Raw genomic sequence first — 24,169 nt, 5'->3', positions numbered from 1 at the left:
GCGAGGAGAAGGGGAGCTGGAGAGGCGTCCGGGCGAGCGGGTGGTTTCACTGGACCGCTGCGTGGAGAGGACTTTTAATTCCAGGGGCCCCACGTTGGGCGCCAGTTGCGGTCGCAGTTGATTCGTCTGGGGGAGGGTGGCAGCCGGTTGCTAAATCCTAGGCTCCCAGGATTGCTCCGAGGGTACCGGCGGCGGGGGCTCTTTCCCGGAGGCGAGGGCGAGGCGGGGGACTTGGCCAGGTCCCCGGCGGGAGGCGTGCAAGTATGGAGGGCGGTGAGAAAGGAACAGGCGGGACACGATTTCTTTTAAGGATGATGAAAACCAAGAGAGAGAGAGTTTATTAGGGGAGAGTACAAGCTTATATTGGGCATTTAGAGGGCGGGGTAGCTGCAAGGGTTAAAGGCTTGGATTGGTTTTGAGAGGGCGCGGAGGTTGATTGAAAAGGGGCGGGAGTTGCTCCGGTAACGGGGAGTGGGTGGGCAAGGTAAAGGGGGCGGTTTTCTCCGGCAAGCCCTCCCCAATGGTTTTTACTTTGGGGTGAGGAAATGGGGCCTGCATTCGGCTCCACTTTCTCAGGCCCGGGGGGCCGTGGAGGGCGCAACCACCCGTGCCCCACTACCTTTCCTAGGGGCTGATCAGTTCCCCTGGCCCAGGCCCGCCAAGTCAGAACTCGATAACAGTGTCCCGCAGCTTTGTATATTTTGGGGCACCTTGGTTAGGTACATAGATATTTATGATTGTTACTTCTTGGTGAATTGCCCTTTTCATTAATCTAGAATGTCCTCCTTTGTCTCTCATAACATTTTTGTTTTTAAAGTCTATTTTGTCTTGTCAAAATAGCTATGCCAGCTTTTTGTTACTGCTTTCCTTTCATGGAATATCTATTTCCAGCCTTTCACTTTCAACCTATTTCTATCTTTGGGTCTAAAATGAATCTTTTGTAAACAACATATAGATGTATCCTATTTTTTTAATGCATTCTGCCAATATGTCTTTTGATTCAGGAGTGTAATCCATTTACATTCAGTGTTGTTACTGTAAGGGCAGTACTTACTTCAGCTATTTTATCCTTTGGTTTTTATTTGTCACATCTTATTTTTTTCTCTCTTTTTATCCTTTTAGTTACCCTTACTGATAGTCTTCAAATCTACAGTCTCCTCTAAGCCTGCCTCTCCTGTCTTTTCTTTTCAGCCTGCAGAACTCCCTTTAGTTTTTCCTGTAGGGCAGGTCTCTTGTTAATGAACTCTCATCTCTCAGCTTCTGTTTATCTGCAAATATTTTAAACTCATCCTCATTTTTGAAGGACAGCCTTGCCAAATAAAGAATTCTTGAGTGGCAGTTTTTCTCTTTCAGTATTTGTTTTGGTTTGCTAAAGCTGCCAGAATGCAATATATCAGAAATGGGTTGGCTTTTACAATGGGGACTTATTAGTTTATAAATTTACAGTTCTAAGGCCACAAAGGTGTTCCAATTAAGGCAGCAATAGGATGATACCTTTTCTGAAGAAAGGCCGGTGGCATCTGGGGTTCCTCTGTCAGATAGTAAGGCACGTGGTCAGTGTCTACTGGTCCTTTGTTTCCAGGTTTTGTTGTTTTTAACTCCTGTTTCAGTGACTCCCTCAGCTCTCCCAGAGGCTTTTCTCTAAGCTTCCCTGGGTGTTTCTCTCCAGCTTTTTTCTGTCTTTTAACTTTGTGCCAGTTTGTATATATTACGTCCTCCAGAAAAAGCCATAGTCTTTAATCCAGTCTTGTGGGATATTTGGATTAGGTTGTTTCCATGGAGATGCGACTCGCCCATTTGCAGGTGATAATTTTGATTAGATTATTTCCATGGAGGTGTGGCCCCGCCTATTCAGATGGGTCTTGATTAGTTTACTTGAGTACTTTTAAAAGACCATACAGGCCCAGATGCTGGCTGAACCTGGTGCTTAGACATGCTTGGAGAGAAACCTCCTGGGAGAAGGAAGCAAGAACGTGCTGCAGCCAAGAGAGACATTTTGAAGATGGCCATTAAAAATACACTTTCGCTACTCCAGAGTTTGCCTGGAAGAAACTAAGAGAATACTCCCAGACTCCGACTGAGAAATGTCCTTGGAGAAAGCCATTTTGAAATGCAACCTGGGGGCAAGCAGATGCCAGCCACGTGCCTTCCGAGCTAACAGAGGTTTTCCGGATTCCAATGGCCTTTCTTCAGTGAAGGTATACGTGTGTTTATGCCTTGGTTTGGATGCTTTTATGGCTGTAAAATCCTAACTTTGTAACCGAATAAACCCCGTTTATAAAAGCCAATCCCTTTCTGGTATTTTGCATTATGGCAGGATTAGCTAACCAGAGCAATCCTCATAAAGGACTCCAGTAAAGGATTAAAGACCCACCTTGAATTGGGTGGGTCACATCTCGATTGAAAACCTAATCAGAAAGTCCCACCCACAATAGGTCTGCACCCACGTGGATGAATTAAAAGAACATGGCCTTTTCAAACCAGCACAGTATCTTAAGTATATCATACCACTGCCTTCTCATATGAATAATTGGCACTTAGTCTTATTTGGCTTTCCTTATATGTGGTGAATCACTTTTCTTTTGCTGCTTTCAGAATTCCCTATCTTTGGCATTTGAAATTCTGATTATTTTGTCTTCAAGTGGCTCTATTTGGATTTATTGTGCATATTTATGTCTTTTATAATAGTTTGGAAATTTTCAGCCATTATTTCCTCAAATGTTATTTCTGGCCCTTTTCCCTTCTCTTCTTCTTCTGGAACACCTGTGACTTGTATGTTTGTGAACTTTGTGTTTCAGTCATTTCCCTGAGAACCTGCTCAAATATTTCCATCTTGTCTCTGGCTGTTCTTTTTCTGTTTGAATTCAGGTGATTTTTCTTCTAGGTCACTGATTCTTTTATTCTGCTTCTTCAAAGCTGCTGTTGTATGCCTCTAGTGTATTTTTAATTTCATCTATTTTGTCTTTCATTTCTGTTAGATCTGTTATTTTTCTTTGTATGCTTTCAAATTCTTCCTTCTCACCCAGTGTTGTCTTAATATTCTTTATCTTTTTAGCCGTATTTTCCTTCAGCTCTTTGAATTGATTTAGGAGATTTATTTGGACATCTTTGATTAGTTGTTCCAAATTCTGTATCTCCTCTGAATTTAATTTGTTCCTTTGACTGGGCCATCTTTCTGAGTCTTAGTATGATTTGTGATTTTTTTGCTGATACCTGGGTATCTGATAATCTTATGAGTTTATTCTGAAGGTTATCTTCTCTCTTGTCTCTGTTGATTGAGTCTCTGTTAAGGCTTTTTAATAGTCGATTCATCAGTATTTCCCAGCCAAAACAGGGTCAGGTACCCTTGGAGAGGCCACAGACTAGATCTAAAGGGCCTTGGGACAAGGTCAGGAAAGACTTCAAAAAGCCTTTTTTTTTTTGAGACATGAGCTTTTATTATAGGGCTTACCTACAGGGTGGGGAAGTCGAGCCACGTTTCCCTGAAATCAGGAGCTTCTCTGAATGGATTCAGGAGCTGCTCTGAATGGCAGCCAGTTCAGAGCACAACGTGGAAATAGTCTGCACTTTGAGGGGCTGAATAAACTGCTTATAAGGGTTCGACATTCCAATGGGTATGAGAGCATAAGGCAGGGAGCTGGGGTTGTGCAGTGTATGTAGGGAGGGGTTGATTGTAATCAACAGGGAGGAGGGGAGGATTATGGAGATAACAGTATCTCAGTGAGTCTCTCCAGAGAGGAGGTAGTTTTAGGTATAGATTACAATTAGCATCTGATATTACAAGGAGAATAGGTCCTAGGTCAAGCGAACTGCTGTGTGCAGTTTTCAAGACACTTGGGGGCCAGGGGCTCCCACTTCCACCCCCACACAGCAATTTGCATTGACCATAGGACAGACATTGCATCCATAATTCACAACGACAGTACAGCAAACAGCAGAATACAAGTAAACAAGTACATATGGACAGTAATCCCTGTGGCACCATGGCCAAGTTAAAGAATTATACCATTTGGACAAAGGATTATCAGATAAATGTTCAGTATGATCTGGCATGTGATCAAGAGCTTGTGTTACATTTTGTGAGTTATCAGGTACATATACACAACACTGAATATTAATTAAAGCACAGGTACACTTGGGACTAAAATAGCTAAAGGATAAAACTACCAGGCAGTCTGCTTTATTCTGTATCTAGTTTTCTGTTTGTTTTTTTTTACCAGTTCCTAACTTTGTCCACAGAAATAAGTTTCCCTTTCTGCAAACTTTCTGCAACTTTCTGTAGCCATCCAGGTTTTTGTCCTACATTTTCTCTTTTCCATTCTGAAACAACCAGTCATTTAAGACAAAACTGCTTTCCTTATCCTTTTCATACAAAACATTCTTTATACCTCTTATACTTAAGTTACCAAAATAATTTTGAAAACCGTTGTCAAGCAGACATTCTACAGCATATAATTACCACTAAAATTAACTTGTTGGAATAATTCTAAACACAGTACCTTAGTTAATGCATTATTGAAACAAGAATATACAATTTTTTAAAAAGAATTAATAGCACACATATCAACAATATATATACTGAATTTTCATTAGTGGATAGAAGAGTTCCAGGTGAGGGTTTTGTTGTTTTTTTTTAATGCCATATTTTCTTCCCCTGCAGGGAGCCCTTGGGGGTCAGATCTGCAGTTAGTTTGGGGTTGCAAAGTTACGCATACAGTTCCCTAGGGGATGGGGGCCCCAGTTGGGGAATACAGATAACCTTTGGCGCAGTAAATACCCCATGGGCTTAGGATTCTCATCAAGCTTGGCTGCATGGGCCAGAACCAGAGCCATTTGACCTTATTTTCCCCAATTTCTAGTGTTTATGGCACAGGCAAGAGCAGATTATTTTCCCTGCATCACTGTGGCTTGAAGGCAGCTGGCCCCCCGTATTTGAATTCGTAAGGCCTGCATGGGCCCCGCAGTTACCATTTCCACAGGCTCAGGAGCCATTGCTTTGGGTCTGGAGTCAATGCTGGTACAGTCATCAAGTCCATTGTTGTAAGGAGTTTCTATCATCCTTTAAGTGTTCCTTTAAAAGGCCATACATTGTTTCAATTAACCCAGTTGCTGTGGGATTATAGGGTAAATGATAAGTCCAAAGGACATTATGTTCTGTAGCCAAGGCCTGGGTTAAGTGCCTGGTGAAGGGGGTCCCCTTATCGCTGTCCATGTGTGTGGGGACCCCAGAAAAGGCACTTAATTTTTTTTTTTTTTAAGCTGCGTATGGCAGCTCACTAGTTGGCCTTGACCCCTGGGAAGGCTAGCAGCAGTCCCGTAGCTGTATCTACAGTGGTGAAGGTGTATTTTGCTCCTTTGGACAGAGGAAGGGGGTCTGCTTGCCACCAGTTGAGAGGAATCTGGTCTTGGCTGATGGGTTCAAGTCGGTGAGGAAGCACTCTGGGCCATCGCAGTGAGCAGGAGGGGCTAGTGTCCTCTACTCCTTTTAACTCTTGTCTGGTGATAGGCAGCTGAAACTGCTGCACCGGCTTCCACGGGGTCTGGTACCCTCAGTGCTCAGTTTTCTGATGCAGCCATTCGGTCGCCTCATGCATCATTGCTATTAGGTTGTGGAATTTCACTAGGGCATCTGCAGCTGCATTATCTGGCAATGAGTTAACATTATGAGCAGAAATATGGAAAGCAGTTACTGTACATTTCTTGCAGACCATCCAGATGTCTTTCCACAGTTCCTTCCCCCATAGGGAGCGGTCGATTATCGTCCATTGCTCCTGCTTCCACATGGCCATCCATACTCTTAGGCCTCGATATACAGCCCAGTTATCTGGGCAGATAGTCAAGTTATCTCCTGGTTCATGGACAATTACCATCCGTACAGCCTGCAGCTCAGTCCACTGGCTGCTTTGCAAAGTTCCAGTCTCCCACCAGATGATGTCAATACTTGACTGAGCAGTCACGGCCATCCAGGTAGTGTGTTGCCCAAGTGCCAGTCCATCAGTATACCATGCAGAGTCAGGTATACTCCCTTGTCCGTCAATGGTGGGCATGGGAGGAGCCACCTTGGGAGGATCAACAGGAGGCAGGGCATGCTGCTCTTCCACATGGGAGACCTGTCCTAAAATTTCATGCATGTCTGCACTCACAGGGCTGTTGTTAAAAAATTCAGCATGGTAGGAGGTAGGCTTTCCATTTTGTCAGCGTGCTTAGCTGAGCACTCCCCAAATGGGGCTTATTTATAGTTACCTGTGTCCACTCCTGTATTAGTGTGGCCACTGGGCAACTTGGAGTTAATAGAGCATTATAAGCTGTACCCAATTGTTTTTCAAACAGGCTATATCTGAGTTCTGTGCCCTTCCAAAGTTGGTACCAGAATCTAATGGTTACACATTTAGCCTGTTGCCTTTGCCACAAACCCCACTCAAAGCCAGTATTGGCATTGGCCACATCCGATTCACAGGATATATCGGTGTCCACCCCCCTTAAAGCCTGTGCTTCTACTTTTATAAGCATGGCCTGCTGTGGAAAATCCCATTCCCATGCTTTTCCTTTTCTAATTAGGGTGCACAAAAGTTTTAAAATTTTTAAATAGAGTATAAACAGTTTCCAGTACTCTAATAAACCAAGGAAAGCTATGTCGCAGCCCATGAGGGCCATGCCAGTCCAGGGGCCAAAGAAGACAATGAACATTTTCTGAGACATGAACTTTTTATTCAGGGCTTACTTACAGGGTGAGAAATCGTGGAGAGTTCATGACGGCTCTCTCAGGCCAGGCGGGCATCACATTTGCAGGGAAGTGACCATGCGATACAAAGAGGACAGAAAGCCTTTTTATAAGGTTTAAGACAAAGGCCTTCCTAAGGGTGAGGGGAGCATAGATGTGGGAACAGGTCACTCTGACATGAGAGGTGTGCAGGAAGGACTAGAATAACACTTGAACAATTACATTTTGCTCTTTTTGTGAGACTAAGAGCCTGTCACTTCCTGCCTGCTTCCCATCAAGTTACATTTTAAGGTTAATTTACACTTTTTCTCTTTACTGGCTTACAAAGACAATAGGTTAAACATTTAGCTGCCTAGGTCAGGCAGACTGCTGTGCACCAAAGATCTGCAGGCCTGTTTTGCTCAGGCCACGGGTTGCCACAAGCTATTAATTGTTTAGAAGTTAGCAGTATAGGATGACTTTGTATTTTAACAACAGCTAAAAGAATAGCTTTAGTTTTACCCAACCAGACAATACCCAAGAACTTGATCGAATGTCCAGGCTCTTGTGGTTTGCTTTGATTTATCACCCATCCTTGACTTTCAAGGTGGGTCACCACTGTGCTAGCAGCAATTTCTAGTTCTGGAAAAGAATTACTGGTTAGCATGATATCATCATTATAGTGAAACATAGGGGGTGTCCTTTTCTTTAAATCTTGTGCTACCAGTCCATGGCAGATGGTGGGACTGTGGAGGTATCCTTGTGGAAGCACAGCAAATGTCCATTGTTGGTTTTCCCACGTGAAGGTGGACGCAGTCTGGCAGGAGGGATCTAAAATACTACAGGGTGGGGAAGTCAAGCCACGTTGTGCCCTGAAATCAGGAGCTTCTCTGGATGGATTCAGGAGCTGCTCTGAATGGCAGGCAGCCAGTTCAGAGCACAACGTGGAAATAGTCCGCCCAAAAAGCCTTTTATATTTTTCCTTCCATGTCACCACGTTGCACTTTCCAGCCTTCTGAGCAGATGATGCTTGCTCTTCAGCATCCTGTTCCCCTCAGTTCTACAACAACAGGCTGTTATTTGCCCTTTGCCAGTTCTACCTCTGATGCAGTTGAAACAGTTGTTCCTGGCAGTGTTTCACTGGGACAAGCTAGATCAGCAGATCCCGCATTCTAAATTCCCCAAACTCTCTGGCTCAGTACTGGGCTGTGTCCACCTCTGTACTTGGGACAGACAACTCCCATGGCCATCCCAGTCCACAGCAGCCCCCCACGCAAGGATTGGACTGCCTGCTGCTGCTTCCCTCAAGTGTGTAGAGTGGGTGCCAGGAGGCATGGACGGAATTACTCAGTCTCCGACCAAGGTTTCTCAGTCTTTTCATTGCACACCTCCTGGGATGTTGTACACAACTCCCCTGGTCTCTGGAGCCCTAGTTGATGCTGACAGTTTCTGCCTGTCTACTTGTTGCTTTTGGAAGAGGAATAGATTCTACAGCTATCTCCCTATTTTTCCACTTTCCTGGAAGTCAATTTGCTCATTTTTTTTTTTAGAACTTTTGTGTCTTTATTCTGTATTATTTCTTACAACTACATGTGAATTTACACTTACTGCAAAAAAATTTTCAATAACAAGAAGTGGATTGCTTAGGTAAAAATACCTAAATTTCTGTTCCTACTTACTTTCAAAACAATTTAAAGTATAAACCTAGAAAGATGGCTAAATATAATATAAGGAAGATGTCACGTTACTCTATATCAGTAGCACAAAATTGTTAAGGATATAAAAATCAGGAAATAGTTCTCAATGTATGAGAGCCATGTGGCTCTAATTTATCTTTCTTTTAGTTTGAAATATAAAGTATCATTTTAATACCAGATTTCTCCATTCCAGATAGAATGCATGTCAAGTGATAGAAAAAGAATTAATTCGTTATGTTCTACCCATAGGTTATCCTTAAGAAAATGACGAGATTTATAGGCAATACTTTTCCTTGGACATATCTTTTGATTATACTATGCCTAGATTATCTGCATTACCTATAAATTTGCATTTAACTATATTGTTAATCAAGTTCAAATTTACATAACATAAAATATACCATTTTAACGTGAACAATTCTGTGGCATTTAGTAAATTACCAATGTTTTGCAACCCCCATCTCTATCTAGTTCCAAAACATTTTCTTCACACTGAAAGTAAACTTTATACTCATTAAACAGGCTTCCCATTCCCCTTTCTCCACCCCAGTCTCTGGTAACCATCAATTGTTTTCTGTCCGTATGGATTTATCATTTCTGGATATTTCATATAAATGAAGAATATAATATATGACCTTTTGTGTCTGACTTTTTTCACTTAGCATGATGTTTTCAAGACCCCAGTATCAGTACTTCCATTTCTTTTTATAGCTAAATAATTTGTGTATATACCACTGTGTATATGTGTATATATATATATATATATATATATACACCCACAGATGGATATTTGGGATGTTTCCTCCATTTGGCTATTGAATGGTACTATTATAAATGTGTATATACGTATGTATTTTTCTCCCCTATTTTCAATTCTTTGGGTATATACCTAGTAGTGTAATTGCTGGCTCATATGGAAATTGTATGTTTAACTTTTTGAGGAACTGCCAAACAGTATCTTTTGTTTGGAGGACTAAGGATATATTAATTCTCTATGTTCTGTCCTAAACTCTGAAAATTATGGAGTTTTAAAAAAAATGTGCAGAATTATATTTTGTATAATTTATAAGGGGGAGTAAAACTCGAAAAAATAAAGCTGTTACCCTCAATCTAGAGTGACCAAAACAATCATAGTCAATCCAGAGCTAGTTTGGAAGCCTGATACATGAACAATTTTACATACCCTAGGTGAACGCTTATGGGAAGCAGTACAATTTTTTTGGTCTTTATATTAGCACAAGGTTTATAATATTTTGTTCCATTTTTATGGTTTATCGCCTGTTTTTTATACCTCAAATATACTTTGCCGTGATTTTTACTTGTCTTGTACATTGCATTAAGTGCAGATAAATGCATTGGTTACATTAACGCATTTATATAATTTATTGATTGGATGGGTGAATTGAAAGTAAGTTTTATAATTGACTAATGTTTAATTATCCTGGAGACCCCTTGTTTAAAAGGTAGCAGAAAGAAGCAGTGGTATCTATTAAAGTAGCTTTTAACTGATTTCTGTGTCTCAAGCATAATGGCACTGCCTGTTTCTGAATTATCTCCACACATCTTCCCCCAGAACTGTAAGTTTAAAAACACAGATGAAACCCAAAAGCCAATATCTTCTGCTTTTCTAAGAGACAGAATATCATGAACATCAGATTACTTGTAAGTAGGAAAATAAACCCAGCTTCTGTTACTGCAAGTCTGTATATCTGGAGAGTGGTAGAGTTGGGAGCTTAAGAGAGTCTATGAAAAAGAGGAGAGGAGATTGAAGGACTTAAATGAAACAAAGAAATCACCGTCAAAAAGAGACTTTCACTTCCAGACTTTGAAGCCCACTATGAAGCTACAGTTAAAACAGCATGGTCTTGGCATAAAGATAGACATATTAATCAATGGAATCAAATTGAGAGTTCAGAAATAGACCCCCAGATAGATGGTCAACTGATTTTTGATAAGAGCCCCAAATCTACTGAACTAGAACAGAACAGTCTCTTCAACAAATGGGGCTGGGAGAACTGGAGAGCCATAGCAGAAAGAATGAAAAAGGACCCCTACCTCACACCCTGTACAAAAATTAACTCAGAGTAAATCAGAGACCTCAATATAAGAGACAGTACCCTAAAACTCCTAGAAGATAATGTCGGGAAACATCTTCAAGACCTAGTATTCTTAGACCTTACACTGAAAGCACAAGCAATGAAAGAAAAAATAGATAAATGGGAACTCTTCAAAATCAAAAGCTTCCATACCTCAAAAAGGTGATGAGGCAGCCAACTCAGTGGGAGAAAATTTTTGGAAACCATGTATCTGATAAGAGACTAATATCTTGCTTATGAAAAGAAATCCTACAGCTCACGGACAGTAGTACAAACAGCCCAATTATAAAATGGGCAAAAGATATGAAAAGACATTTCTCTGAAGAGGAAATACAAATGGCTAAAAATCACATGTAAAAATGTTCATCTTCACTAGCTGTTAGGGAGATGCAAATCAAGACCACAATGAGATATCATCTCACACCAGTAAGAATGGCTGCCATCTAACAAGCAAGAAACTACAAATGCTGGAGAGGATGTGGAGAAATTGGGACTCTTATTCATTGCTGGTGCGATTGCATAATGGTACGGCCACTCTGAAAGACAGTTTGGTGGTTTCTCAGAAAACTAGATATTACCCTATGATCCGGCAACTGTGCTTCTCGGTATATACCCAAAAGATTTGAAAGCAGCGACACGAACAGACATTTGTACACCGATGTTCATAGCAGCTTTGTGCACAATTGCCAAGTGATGGAAACAACCCAAGTACCCTTCAGCAGACAAGTGAATAAACAAAATGTGGTGTATACATACGATGGAATACTATGCAACTGGAAGAAGGAACAAGGTCTTGAAACATGGCAACATGGATGAACCTTGAAGATGTAATTCTGAGTGAAATAAGTCAGACAGAAAAGGAGAGATATTGTATGTTACCACTTATATGAACTATCTGAACAATGTAAAATCAATGTCTTATAATTTAAGAATATTGGGGACCTAGTGATAGACAGTAGCTAGTGAGGGGAATGATAGTCTAATATGTTCAGATATTTAATGATGGTGAATTCAAAGGTGTGGTAATAGGTGTAATGATTGTTTGTTAATGGGCTTATAAGTATCAGACCTGTATTGAAGGTGACTAGGAATGAAGGGTTTGTTTAAGGCATGTTTCCCACAAATTAGCACCACAAATATAGATAGGTGTTTGCATGGTATACTTCTAAGGTATGGCACTGGCAGAGTTAACAGAAGGGTACTTGGGAAAAATCTACACCTTTCGTACTAGGGACTATAATTAATAGATACCATACTCACTAAGTTTACCACACATCAACTAGATATATCTCCTTTGCTCATAAAGTTGCTCATAAAGTTGACACCCCTTTTCAACATGAACAGGTTAGGGTAGTCACTGCCTAGACATCCCTGAAGATCGGGAAAGTGACTGAACTAGAGGAAGGGGTAGCAACAGACAAGATGGAATTTAACAAAGGATTATGAATACTGAATCTCTGTATATAATTTTCTTTTCCTTAATTGCTAGGGTATTAGAATAGTTAGAAGGAAAAAATTGAAATAGTAGAACTGTAACCCATAGTATCCTTTTAAATTTGTTATATGTAGCTACTAGTTAAATTGTATTTTGGAAGCTATACCTTTGGGTATATATGTTAGATTTCACAATAAGGAAATGACTGAAACTGTGGTACTATAACTCATAATCACTTTGGAAATATCATGTATATCTGCTAGTTAAATCATACTTTGAAATTTATTACCTTTTTGTATATATGTTGTATTTCATAATAAGGAGATAACTGAAACTATGGAATTGTATAATATTCTTTGAAGTTTGCTGTCTAACTACTTGTTAAATTGGACTTGGAAAGTTACCACTTTTTTGTATATTCTACAGTTTAAAAAAAGACAAAGTATAACAATAAATGAAAAATAGAGAACACAGCCTGGGACTTGGTAGTTTATAGCAGCAGCTACAGAAAAAGGGCCTTAGAGTGAGCAGAATTAGTAGTGTCAGCCTTAGAGAAATTTTGCTTCTGGAGAAGGAGGAGATAGAAGAGGAGTGATAACAGCTAATGGAAAGCAACAAGTAGAAGAGGCAAGTTAAAGGGTCCTGCAGAAATGAAAGCAGCAAGACACCCCTCCCCTCCCCTCACCTTCACAAGAAATGGCACTTTACTAAATTTTCAGAAGGTCTCTCAAACTAAGAATATGCCACAAACTGGCAAGAGGGGAAATCCAATTTACATAGCACTGCTGTTATACAAAGACAGAAGTTATTAAAGCATTTCAGCTAATGAAAATCTACCCCCCCCCAAAAAAAAAAACAAAAAACAAAATTGAGGAAAATAACCACAAAGTACAAGGATACTGTAATAAAATACTTTAGACTAAATTTATGTTCTCAAACAAGTAAAATAACAAAAAATTAAAAAGCCAAAACAAAACCAAGAAACCTGGGGTCAGTAATCCAAAAACATGTTGAGAGATGTGGGCTAAAAAAACCTAGGAAGAAATGAAATGAGAGTTGATCAAACTCAGGAAAGAAATTGAAGAAAGGATAGAACTCTCTCAGCAAGAAAGAATAAATTACAAAATGTTCAAGAGAGAATAAAATAGAAAATCCAAAGGAGATTGAATGAGAATGAGTATAAAGGATTGCAGAAAAATGGTTGAAAAAGAAAACTGACAGAGAGCCAACATAATTAAAGTCTGTAAAGAAAAACAAAACAATGGAACAGAACTGGTATTTAAACATTAAGCCAGAAACATTTTCTGGAAATAAGGGAACATTAAATCTACCTTTTGAAGGACTCACCAGACACCTCATTATATGAAGTAATTGACCTGGAGTCATCAACTCTGAGGTATATTTTAGTAAGCTATTAGACTTGAAAAATAAATTGGGCTGGCATCACACTTCTGAAGAGCAGCATGCAAAGCATGAAAAAGAGTAATATTTTTAAGAAACTCAAGGAAAGAAAGTACAGGCCAGACTTCCCTTTCAGTTAGCAAGGCTATAAAAAATTTTTTTGAACATTTTCAAAAACACAGGGAATATTGTACCCATAAGCCCTTCTGAGTTTCATGCAACCAAGAGATAACTGGAGATGCTTTTGCAAAAGGGCTGTGAACATTTAATATAATAAATTGTAGAACTGAGGACTAAGTAAAACAAGGTTGGGGACGTGGATGGAAGAATGGTATGAAATTTTGTATGTTACACAAAGGTCAAAGAATACAACTTTTTAAAAAGGGAGGAAAAGGGAGGTGAGAAAGGACAAGTAGAATAAGATCACTGTTGTATAGGTAATAAGTGGAATACAAAGGATACCATTTAAAACTAGCAGACCATACACTAAAAGGTTAAGAATAGAGGGGATTAAGATCACTAACAGTGATGTAAATGCAAAACTAACTACTAGAATAAAGTTAGTAATCTTCCTAAATGCTAAAAGAAAATTTTAAAAATAGCAAAGAAGATACCACATAGTGAAAAAACATAGTAAAGGTGATGCAATGCATAAAGTAATTATAGCATGAAATGAGAGAGGATAGCAAGCATATCAATCATATCAATAAGTGTGAATGGGCTTAATTTGCCTACTTAAAAGAAAAAGACTTTCAAGGTGGTTCACAAACATTAAAATCTGATTCAGGCAAGAATCTGTTAGCGGATGCTAAATCTAGGGTCAAAAATTTGATAATGCTCAGGAGTTTTGCATGAGTTTCAGGTGTCTTCTTGCAGATGCTTTTATTTTGTTTTGTTTTGTTTTTGGTATTGTCCAAAATATTTTATTACTTAATGGAAAAAAGCCATTAATACTCATATGAAGAAGTCAGATTAAAAACTTACATATAAGAAACAGCCTCGAGAACAATCAAGTAGCGTTTAGAGGGATGAAAAAATATTTCAACAGAACATCAGTTTTCTTCAAAATATTATATGATAGAATACAATTCAATTCACTGGCTACAACAATTCATAGAATTTTTCAAAGTTTTCTTGAGATGCAAAATATAGTTTCAAGGGAGGAAATAATAACTATATAGTGAAGAAACTGAGCAACACCCTAACTAGGTGATTAAAGTGAATATCACCAGCGAAGAGGTTAGGGACATAATGGCCTGCAACTGTGATATCCTTAAAATGTTATCTAGCAAGTAGTCTAGAAATAGTGGCTAGAAGCAGTTTAGCAAGAAATGCATAACCTTGATCAAATCATGAGGCATATGAAACAGAACCAAATTGTGGATCATTCTATAAAATAACTGTCCTTTAAATCTTCAAAAAATGTCAGTGTCATGAAAGACTAAGGAGCTGTTCCAGATTAAAGAACTCTAAAGAGAAAGGCAGCTAAATGCAATTCGTTCGCCTGGAATGGATTCTGTATTGGAAGTGGGGAAATGCTATAAAGGACATTATATTAGGGTAATTGACAAAACTGGAATATGGAGTGACAAAAATACTTAGAGATTATTAAATTTTTAAGTTAATAAGTTAATTATGGTTTATATAAGAACAATCTTAATCTTTTAAAAAATTGCATTAAAGTATTAAAAGATAAAGCATGATTTGTAAACTTCTCACATGGCTCAGAAAAAATACATGAGTGTGTATATGTGTGTGTGTGAAGAGAGAGAATAATAAAGCTGTCAAAATATTAAAAGTTGGTGACTCTTGAGTATTGGGTATGTGTGAATATTTTTGTAATTTTCTGCTTTAAATTAGGTTTTAAAAAGATATTCCTATCTGTGAACTGTAAGCCAGAGACTAAAACACACAGCTTAGTTTAGATGTGAAGTAGAGTTTGAATTACACAATTTTCTTACACCCTCCTACCCACCCCACCCACCCTACCAACCCTTTTTTTTCTTTAGATACTCAGGGTTTTACCAGTTGAAATGACCTCTATTCAGGAATCCTTATTTGATACCAGTCCATCTGTGTTAAGCCATAGGTTTGACTTCTTTTAAAGCTTCTTTCTTTTTCTCTTTATTTTTATAGAATTTGACATTTTCATTCTTAAATATGCTTTAGAGAAAATAAAATCATTTTCTGAAGTGTCTTTTCCTGGACCTCCAGTAAAATGCTTGGTCCTGTAAAAGACAAACTAAACCCAGCTTATTGGTCCTCTCATCCCTGCCTTTGGTGCTTCATTTCTTCATTTCTGAGAACAAAATAGGATAGAGGATAAGTTTGAATATTTTTTCATATTTTTTATCTTGTTCCAAAGTGAGCCATTTCAAATAATATACGGATGGTTTTATAAGCCTTACCAGCTGTCTTGCAACCAAGTCCATTTTGCTAGATCAAGCTCCCTTTATCTTTTGAGGAACAGCCAATTTTTTATCAGAAGAAAAATATTTGAAGATACTTTGTCTTAATGATTCCATTTCTTTCTGTTTACACATTGTCAGTATTTCAGCTTACACCAAAAATACTGTGTGAAGAGATGATATCAGATGAAATTTGAGATTATACAATCCAATCTTACTAAACATTTATCTTATTTTAAATTATGAAAAGCCAGTGATTTAAAATTAAAATGAATTTTATGCCCACTTGATTCTTAAACAGTATGCATTCTGAGTTTCTTGCTTCTGTCCTAAGGCTATATGGAGAAAAGAGAACCACAAAGTTCTACTAGGTGAAAAATCTAAGAACTCTTATCCATTTTCAGATGGGGCAGTATCTGACATGCAGCTAGAAGATTGGACAAGTGTTTTTAAACCTTTATAAATTAGTGTACTGGTGGATTACTGACCCTTAATTTGCTTGTTTATGGTGATCTTTAGATTTTTAAGTGTATGAATAATATGACTTCTTCAGAAATCAGTGATATTTACTGTACAGTTTAAAAGTGCTTCCTGCCACAAAAAGATTGACGTGGTACAAGTAACTGTTTTTAAAGAAAGATGGGTTAGTTTTTAATTTATTGAGGATTTTTATTAGATAATTTAGAGAAATACCTCGGAGTAAAATCAAAATGATAAAAAGTTAGGTAGAAATGACTAACTTTGATGTACAAAGAATAACAAATGTCTTAAAATAGTATTTAGTAAAGGCAAATCTCATGCAGAATGAAATAATTATTTTTGCTCAGTTTTTATAATAACATTATTTTGCTGTTAATTTTTTTCCTTGATGTTCGAGTTCCTAATTTTCTAGCTATTCTACTAACCATGAGTATGTAGGTAATTGCAATTTTTTGTATTCAAGCCTTTGTCATTAACATTATAATATTTTTAAGTAATTATTAATTTTTTTTCTAGGAAGAAGCATTGCATGCATTTATTCAGCCAGAGATCTTGGATGGTCCAAATCAGTATTTCTGTGAACGCTGTAAGAAGAAGTGTGATGCACGAAAGGTAGATGCCATGTAGAAATTAATACTTAATTATATAGTAAATATTCAGTAATCAATAGGGTACTTTTTCTCTTTTATAGGGCCTTCGGTTTTTGCATTTCCCTTACCTGCTGACCTTACAGTTGAAAAGGTTTGATTTTGATTATACAACTATGCATAGGATTAAATTGAATGATCGGATGACTTTTCCTGAGGAGCTAGATATGAGTACATTTATTGATATTGAAGATGAGGTAAACATTTATCATGCCTTCTTGTTATAAAATATTTCTCATTGATCCATTTTGGTCAGTCATGGTTTTAAAAGGGCTATCTGGGGTATGTTACACTGGTGTCAGGAAAGGTGCCTTTTTTAAAAAAAATTTATTGTAAAAAAATATGTATAACATAAAATTGCTGTTTTAACCACTTTTAAGTATGCAACTAAGCAGCATTTATCATGGTCACAATGTTGTAATCATAATCACCATTTCCAAAACTTTCTCATTACCCTAAGTAGAAACTCGATACCCATTAAAAAATAACTCCCCAGTCCTTCTGTCCCTAGTACCTGGTAACCTCTAATCTACTTTTTGTCTCTCTGAATTTGACCATTCTAGATATTTCATATAAGTAGAATCATATAATATTTGTCCTTTTGATTCTGATTTATTTCACTCTATGATGTTTCCAAGATTCATTCGTGGTGTGGCATTTACCGGAACTCCATTCATTGTTATAGTTGAATAATATTCCATTGGATGTATTTCATTATATACCACGTTTTGTTTCTCCAGTCATCTGTTGATGGGTTTCCGTCTTTTGGTTGTATGATTGAATAATGCTGTGAACATTGGCATACAAGCCTCTATTTGAGTCTCTGTTTTCTCTTCTTTTAGGTGCATTTCTAGAAGTGGAATTGCTGATATTTTTATGTTTAACCTTTTAAGAAACCCTAAACTGTTTTCCAGAGGCTGCTCCATTTTATATTCACACTAGCAATGTACAATGTCATAAGGGTTCCATTTTCTCTGCATCTTTGACAAGATGTGTTTTGTTGTTTTTGTTTTTGTTTTTTGAGAATACCCTCTTATTGGGTATGAAGTATCATCTCATTGTGGTTTTGATTTGCATTTCCTTAATGACTAAAGATGTTGAGCCTTTTTTTTTAATCTGCTTATTGGCCATTTGTATATCTTCATTGAGAAATATCTATTTAAGACCTTTGTCCGTGTTTTAATTGGATTGTTTGTCTTTTCATTACTAAATTGTAGGGGTTCTTTACAAATTTTGGATACGAGATGCTTACCAGACATATGATATGAAAGTATTTTCTCTCATTCTGTGGATTGTCTTTTCATTTTCTTGATAATATCCTTTGCACAAAAGTTTTTAATTTTGATGAAGTTCATTTATCTTTTTGTTGTTGCTGTGCGTTTGGTGTAAAATCTAAGAATAGCCGTTGCCAAATCCAAGGTAATGAAGTACACCCCTATGTTTTCTCCTATAGAGTTTGTTTTGTTTTTTTTTTTTAAATCTTCATTTTATTGAGATATATTCACATACCATGCAGTCATACAAAACAAATCGTACATTCGATTGTTCACAGTACCATTACATAGTTGTACATACATCACCTAAATCAATCCCTGACACCTTCATCAGCAGACACACAAAAATAATAAGAATAATAATTAAAGTGAAAAAGAACAATTGAAATAAAAAAGAACACTGGGTACCTTTGTCTGTTTGTTTGTTTCCTTCCCCTATTTTTCTACTCATCCATCCATAAACTAGACAAAGTGGAGTGTGGTCCTTATGGTTTTCCCAATCCCATTGTCACCCCTCATAAGCTACATTTTTATACAATTGTCTTCGAGATTCATGGGTTCTGGGTTGTAGTTTGATAGTTTCAGGTATCCACCACCAGCTACCCCAATTCTTTAGAACCTAAAAAGGGTTGTCTAAATTGTGCATAAGAGTGCCCACCAGAGTGACCTCTCGGCTCCTTTTGGAATCTCTCTGCTACTGAAGCTTATTTCATTTCCTTTCACATCCCCCTTTTGGTCAAGAAGATGTTCTCCATCCCACAATGCCAGGTCTACATTCCTCCCCGGGATCGTATAGAGTTTTATGGTTTTAGCTCTTATGTTTACGTTGTTGATCAGTTTTGAGTTAATTATTGTATATTTTGTGAGATAGGGGCTCAGCTTTGTTTTTTACATATGTAAATCCAGTTGTCCCAACACCATTTGTTAAAAGGACTATTCTTTCCCTCTTGAATGGACTTGGCACCCTTGTTGAAAATCAGTTGACTGTAGATGTATGGGTTTCTTTCCAGACTCTCAGTTCTCTTCTGATGCTCCATACGGCTATCATTATGCTAGTACCACACTGTTTTGATTACTGTAACTTTGTAGGAAGTTTTTGGTGTCCGGAAGTGTGAGTCCTCTAACTTTGTTTTTCATTTTCAAGATTGTTTTGGCTATTCCAGGCCCTTGCTAGGCTGTCACTTAATGGAAGATTTTCATTTCTTTTCTTGTTTTCTAATGTCAAGTTCTATAAATAGTTCTAGCTTTGTACAAAATTTTCCAAACTACCATAAATTAAAACATCTTTTTTGGCCATAGTAACTTATGATACTCTTTGAAAAGACAAGGATCTCAAACTCAGGAATTTTTTCTTGGAGTTGAGTGGTAATCTCATGTTCCATAAATTTCTTAATTATCAAAACTAACCAGTTTAGAAGTAGGCTATTCTTATGTTTCTGATATGTTATAAACACAGAAGAAACACAGGTGAATAAATAAGTGAGTAAATGAACAAACAAACTGCATGGGCTTAATTACTTGTATTTTTCTTAGTCTCTTTTTCAAGAATTAAGGTTACTGGGTTATTTCCACTTAATGTGTCAGCTCTTAAATTGGGTAGGTTGGAAAGCTAGAAGATAAAGATGTTTTGTCTGTTTTCTTTTTTACTGAAATAGTTGGAATATGGTACTTTGAAGAACACGAGTAATATTCCTCAATTTCTTCTACCCATTGGACTGTCAGAATTCTCTGGTTTTTCTAGCCTTATTCAGTAATCTCACTGTATTCTTTTGGAAACCCTTCTGAATTTTATTATGGGGAATTTTTACAACCAATTAGCATGTTTGTTACACAGTGATAAATCTTTATTTTTCTCAAAATTACCATGAAGCATTTTTCTTATAAGTGGTTATTATAATTTTTAAAATGCCTTTTTCCCAGGAGCTCAAAAATAATTTTAAATATTCATCAGGTTTTATTTAATACTCTTCAGTATTAAGAGGCAATATGGTATAAAAGAGTGCATTGTTTGGGTCTACCTAAGTGTGGATTCAGTCACTGTCTTGCAGCTTACTAGCTTCATGTTTTTGGATAATTTGTGTTTTGGATAACCTTTCTGAGCCTTAATTTCCTTATCTATAAAGTAAGGATACTACTTGCTTTTTATAGCTTTTGTAAGGAAAAAAATGTACCTTAGATAAAGAAGATATTCATTGAGTGGTAGCTCTGACCAGATAGCATTTTGAAAGATTTAATTTAAAATAATATCTCAAACACTCCTGCTTTAGTTAGAAAATCTACCCAAAGTCAACCAAACTCTCAGAGGAGACCTCATCCTTGGAGAATTCCTGTTCAAATACAGATCAATCTTGAATCAGTGCTGTATATTCCTGATATATTTCTTACAAAGGGAAGTCTTTCCACAGGAAAAAAAAACTTATTTTTAGGAAGTTCTAGGTCTAGTTCTTGGGAGAAAGGAAGATGTTCTGGCTTATTTGATGAAATTTCAATAATTGTCTCTTTGGACTTAGTATATAGAGTTCTAAAGGTTTTTTTTTATCTCCAACATACCCTACAACAACTTAAATTTGTCTTGGCAAAAAGTTGGTGCTTATTAGATATTGCTTGACTGATTCAAGAATGTCTGTGTGATGCCTTACACAAATTCATAGCTCCATCTTACAGTAGTATTCTTAAACTATTTAAATAATAAGTTTTAAGTACATATATAAAATGTTAAAGAAAAGGGAACAAATGTTTATTTGGGGATTTCTAAGATGCAGAATTCTTAAACTTAAATTTATGTGGAAATGATTTAATAACCTTGCATGAAAAGTATGATTTGCCAGAGTTACATTTCCCCCTCCTGTACACTAGAATTTAAAATTCTTGAGATATAGATGCAATGTCTTGTTTTTCTTTCTAATTACCTATAATACCTAGCATAGTAATAGACTGACTTGAATGTTTTGTTCAAGAAAGGAGATGATATTATCTGGGGATTTGAGAGCAAAGAAGCTCATTTTGTAGCTCAGATTCTTGCCTTTATGGATTTTGTTAAAAGAAGTGGTTTATATTGTCACATTGCAACTATAAACATAAATGAGGTTTAATAAAATTCTGATTCACTAATCTGTTGTATTAGAATTTTGAGGACATACAGAATGTTTCTAAAATACATTGTGGGTTTTGTTTAATTTTACTTAAGTTCTCATTTTTGAGAGAAAATATAAATTTACTTAAAGTAAAACAAATTCTTTTTATTAATAAGAATTTCTTAATGTTATGTGGGAAAAGTTAGCAGCAAATAGATAAAAAATTTTACCAAATATATTTTCCCTTTTTTTGGTCCATAATTTTAACATAATTTTGTTTTATTAAGAAATCTCCTCAGACTGAAAGTTGCACTGACAGTGGAGCAGAAAATGAAGGCAGTTGTCATAGTGATCAGATGAGCAATGATTTCTCTAATGATGATGGTGTTGATGAAGGAATCTGCTTGGAAAGCAATAGTGGAACTGAAAAGATTTCAAAACCAGGACTTGAAAAGGTACCCTTTTTCCTTTGTGGTTTTTAATTGAAGGAGAGAATAATCTCTAAGCTGCTGTATGATAGCTATTGACTGATACTATGAAGTTTTCTTTAAGACACTTAATTTTCAGAAGTTAAAACTTTAAGAAAAGACTTGGTTTTTATTTATGTGTATGATCATAATGGAATTTCAGGAAGAACTCCAACTTGTGGTTAGGGACATTAATTTGTGGGAAACTTAAATGAAACTGTAAGCAAGCCAGGTGGTAGTGTGAAAAGGTTGTCTGGTGGTCAGGAAACCAAGATTCTAGTACTGTTTATGCCTTTAAAGTTGCAGCAAATCTGTAAATCTTTATAACATCTGAGTTTTTTTTATATAGGAAAATGAAAACATTGAACCATATTTGTTGATTTAAAATATTCTGGCCATGGAACCCTTTATAAAACAGTAATAAAAGAGCTGATCCTTTTTGAGGTAAAGCCAAAGCCCTCAGCTTCCCTCCCCTCCCATGACAGCACTTCAAAAAATAATATAGTTTCATGGATCATAATTTGAAAACCATGGGACTAGCTAATCTCTGGGATAGGATCCATTTTGTCTCTGTGTATAATGTTAAGGTTTTATCAAACCATTTCTTTCACATTCACATACTCTGCTGTATTAGGAGGATTAGAAATAAAATATCTTGAACAATGGTGTGAAAAATAAATCACCATCCTAAAGACTGATCACTAACTCAAGTCTTATAGTCATGTTTAAAATAGAGATTTTTTTTAAGTTATTAAAGAAGAGAGTTTCATTTGCATTAATCTATTTTTAAACCAAGACCATTATTCTCTCCATCATCCTTGCTACTTTTTTTTTACTCATTAATAATATTTAATTGCTTACATGTTGAAATATATTTGACGTATTTGGTTAAATAAAATATAATATTAATTTCACCTGTTTATTTTTACTTTTTTATAACATGACTACTAGAAACTTTAAAATTACAAATATGGCTTGCATTATATTTCTGCTGGGCAGAATTGCTCTAGATCCTTGGCCATGTTCTTCCTCTCAACCATAAGACTATTTTGTCAAACAAAGTCATTTCCATTAGTATTCCATCCATTACTTTGCAGACCAGTGAAACTGACTGTTAGGAAAAAGTTAACCTGAGTTTACTCTGGCTCAGGTTGCAGGTTGTTGCCTAGGTATTCTTAGATGCAAAGTCCAGTAGGGGGAAATAAGTCCATTTCATTTTCTCTAAAAATGAAAATCATATTTGAGAATAATCTAGTTTGTTTTCCTCTAGGGGGCTCTGACAGATACTCACACATTCTTTTAATATTTAGAACTGAAAATCCACTCCCTGCTCCTGACCATCAGGATCAATTTGTGTCATAAATGAATAAGAACTTCCCATGAATTTCAAAAAACCACTACTTTTTAAAATTATCTATCTTGTTCAAGGTAGACAGATGGGTGGCAATTGCTCTCTAATGAATAACATAATATATGCATTATAATTTAGCATAAAGAACATTGCATTTGAGCAGGGGTTGGCAAACTATGATTCATTGGCCAAATCCAGCCCCTTGCCTACTCTACATACATAGTCATGTCATCTGTGAATAAAGATGCTTTTATTTCTTCCTTTCCAATCTGATTACCTTTTATTTATTTTTGTCTTATTGTACTAGCAAGGACTTGCAGCATGATTTGAATAGGAGTGGCAAGGAAAGATATCCTTGCCTTGTTCCCAATCTTAGGGGTAAAGCATCCAGTCTCTCCATTAGCTATGGTGTTTTTATTTTGTTTTATTTTGTTCCTTATCAAGTTCAGGAGGTTCCCCTCTATTCCTAGTTTGCTGAAAGTTTTCAGCATGAGTGAGTGTTGGACTTTGTCAGATGCTTTTTCCACATCAATTGATATGATCGTATGATTTTTTTACTTTAACCTGTTGATACAGTGAATTACATTGATTGATTTTTGACTGTTGAACCAGCCTTGCAGGCACCAATAGATCCTTGTAGGAACCAATAGATCCTACTTTGGTTGTGGTGTATAATTATTTTATACATTGTTGGATTCGATTTGTAAATATTTAGCTGAGAATTTTTGCATGTGTTTTCATGAGAGATACTGGTATAGAATTTTCCTTTCTTGGAATGTCATTTTCTGATTTTAGTGTCAGGATAATGCTAGCCATCAGAATAAATTGGGAAGTATTTCCACTGTTTCTCCTTTCGGAAAAAGATTATGGAGAAATGGTATTATTTGTTCTTAACAGTTTGGTAGAGTTCAACGGTGAAACCATCTTGGCTTGGTGCTTTCATTTTGGGAGTTATTAATTATTGATTCAATTTCTTTAATAGGTACAGGGCTATTCAGGTTATCTATTTCTCCTGGGTAAGTTTTAGTAGTGTGTCTTTCAAGAAATTGGTCCTTTTACTAAACTATCAAATTTGTGGGCACAGATTTGTTCACAGGATTCCTTTTTGTATTTTTTTAAGTTCATGGGATCTGTAGTGG

General features: G+C 36.8%; 1 protein-coding gene across 2 annotated transcripts in view; it reads left to right on the top strand.

The window, feature by feature from the left end:
- The window catches only part of USP47 (ubiquitin specific peptidase 47), a 171,719-nt gene that overhangs the window by 109,464 nt on the left and 38,086 nt on the right, over window positions 1-24,169 (top strand). For both annotated transcript variants that reach the window (XM_037839958.1, XM_037839959.1), the window contains exons 9-11: window positions 16,734-16,829; window positions 16,909-17,061; window positions 21,500-21,667. In XM_037839958.1, coding sequence (XP_037695886.1) covers window positions 16,734-16,829; window positions 16,909-17,061; window positions 21,500-21,667 — 417 coding nt within the window. The remainder of the gene's footprint in view (window positions 1-16,733; window positions 16,830-16,908; window positions 17,062-21,499; window positions 21,668-24,169) is intronic.

This window comes from Choloepus didactylus, chromosome 6 (assembly GCF_015220235.1).
Source record: "Choloepus didactylus isolate mChoDid1 chromosome 6, mChoDid1.pri, whole genome shotgun sequence".
In the NCBI taxonomy this organism is placed as follows: Eukaryota; Metazoa; Chordata; class Mammalia; order Pilosa; family Megalonychidae; genus Choloepus; species Choloepus didactylus.
Note: the sequence above shows the minus strand (reverse complement) of the source record. Positions and strands in the feature narration are given on the sequence as shown.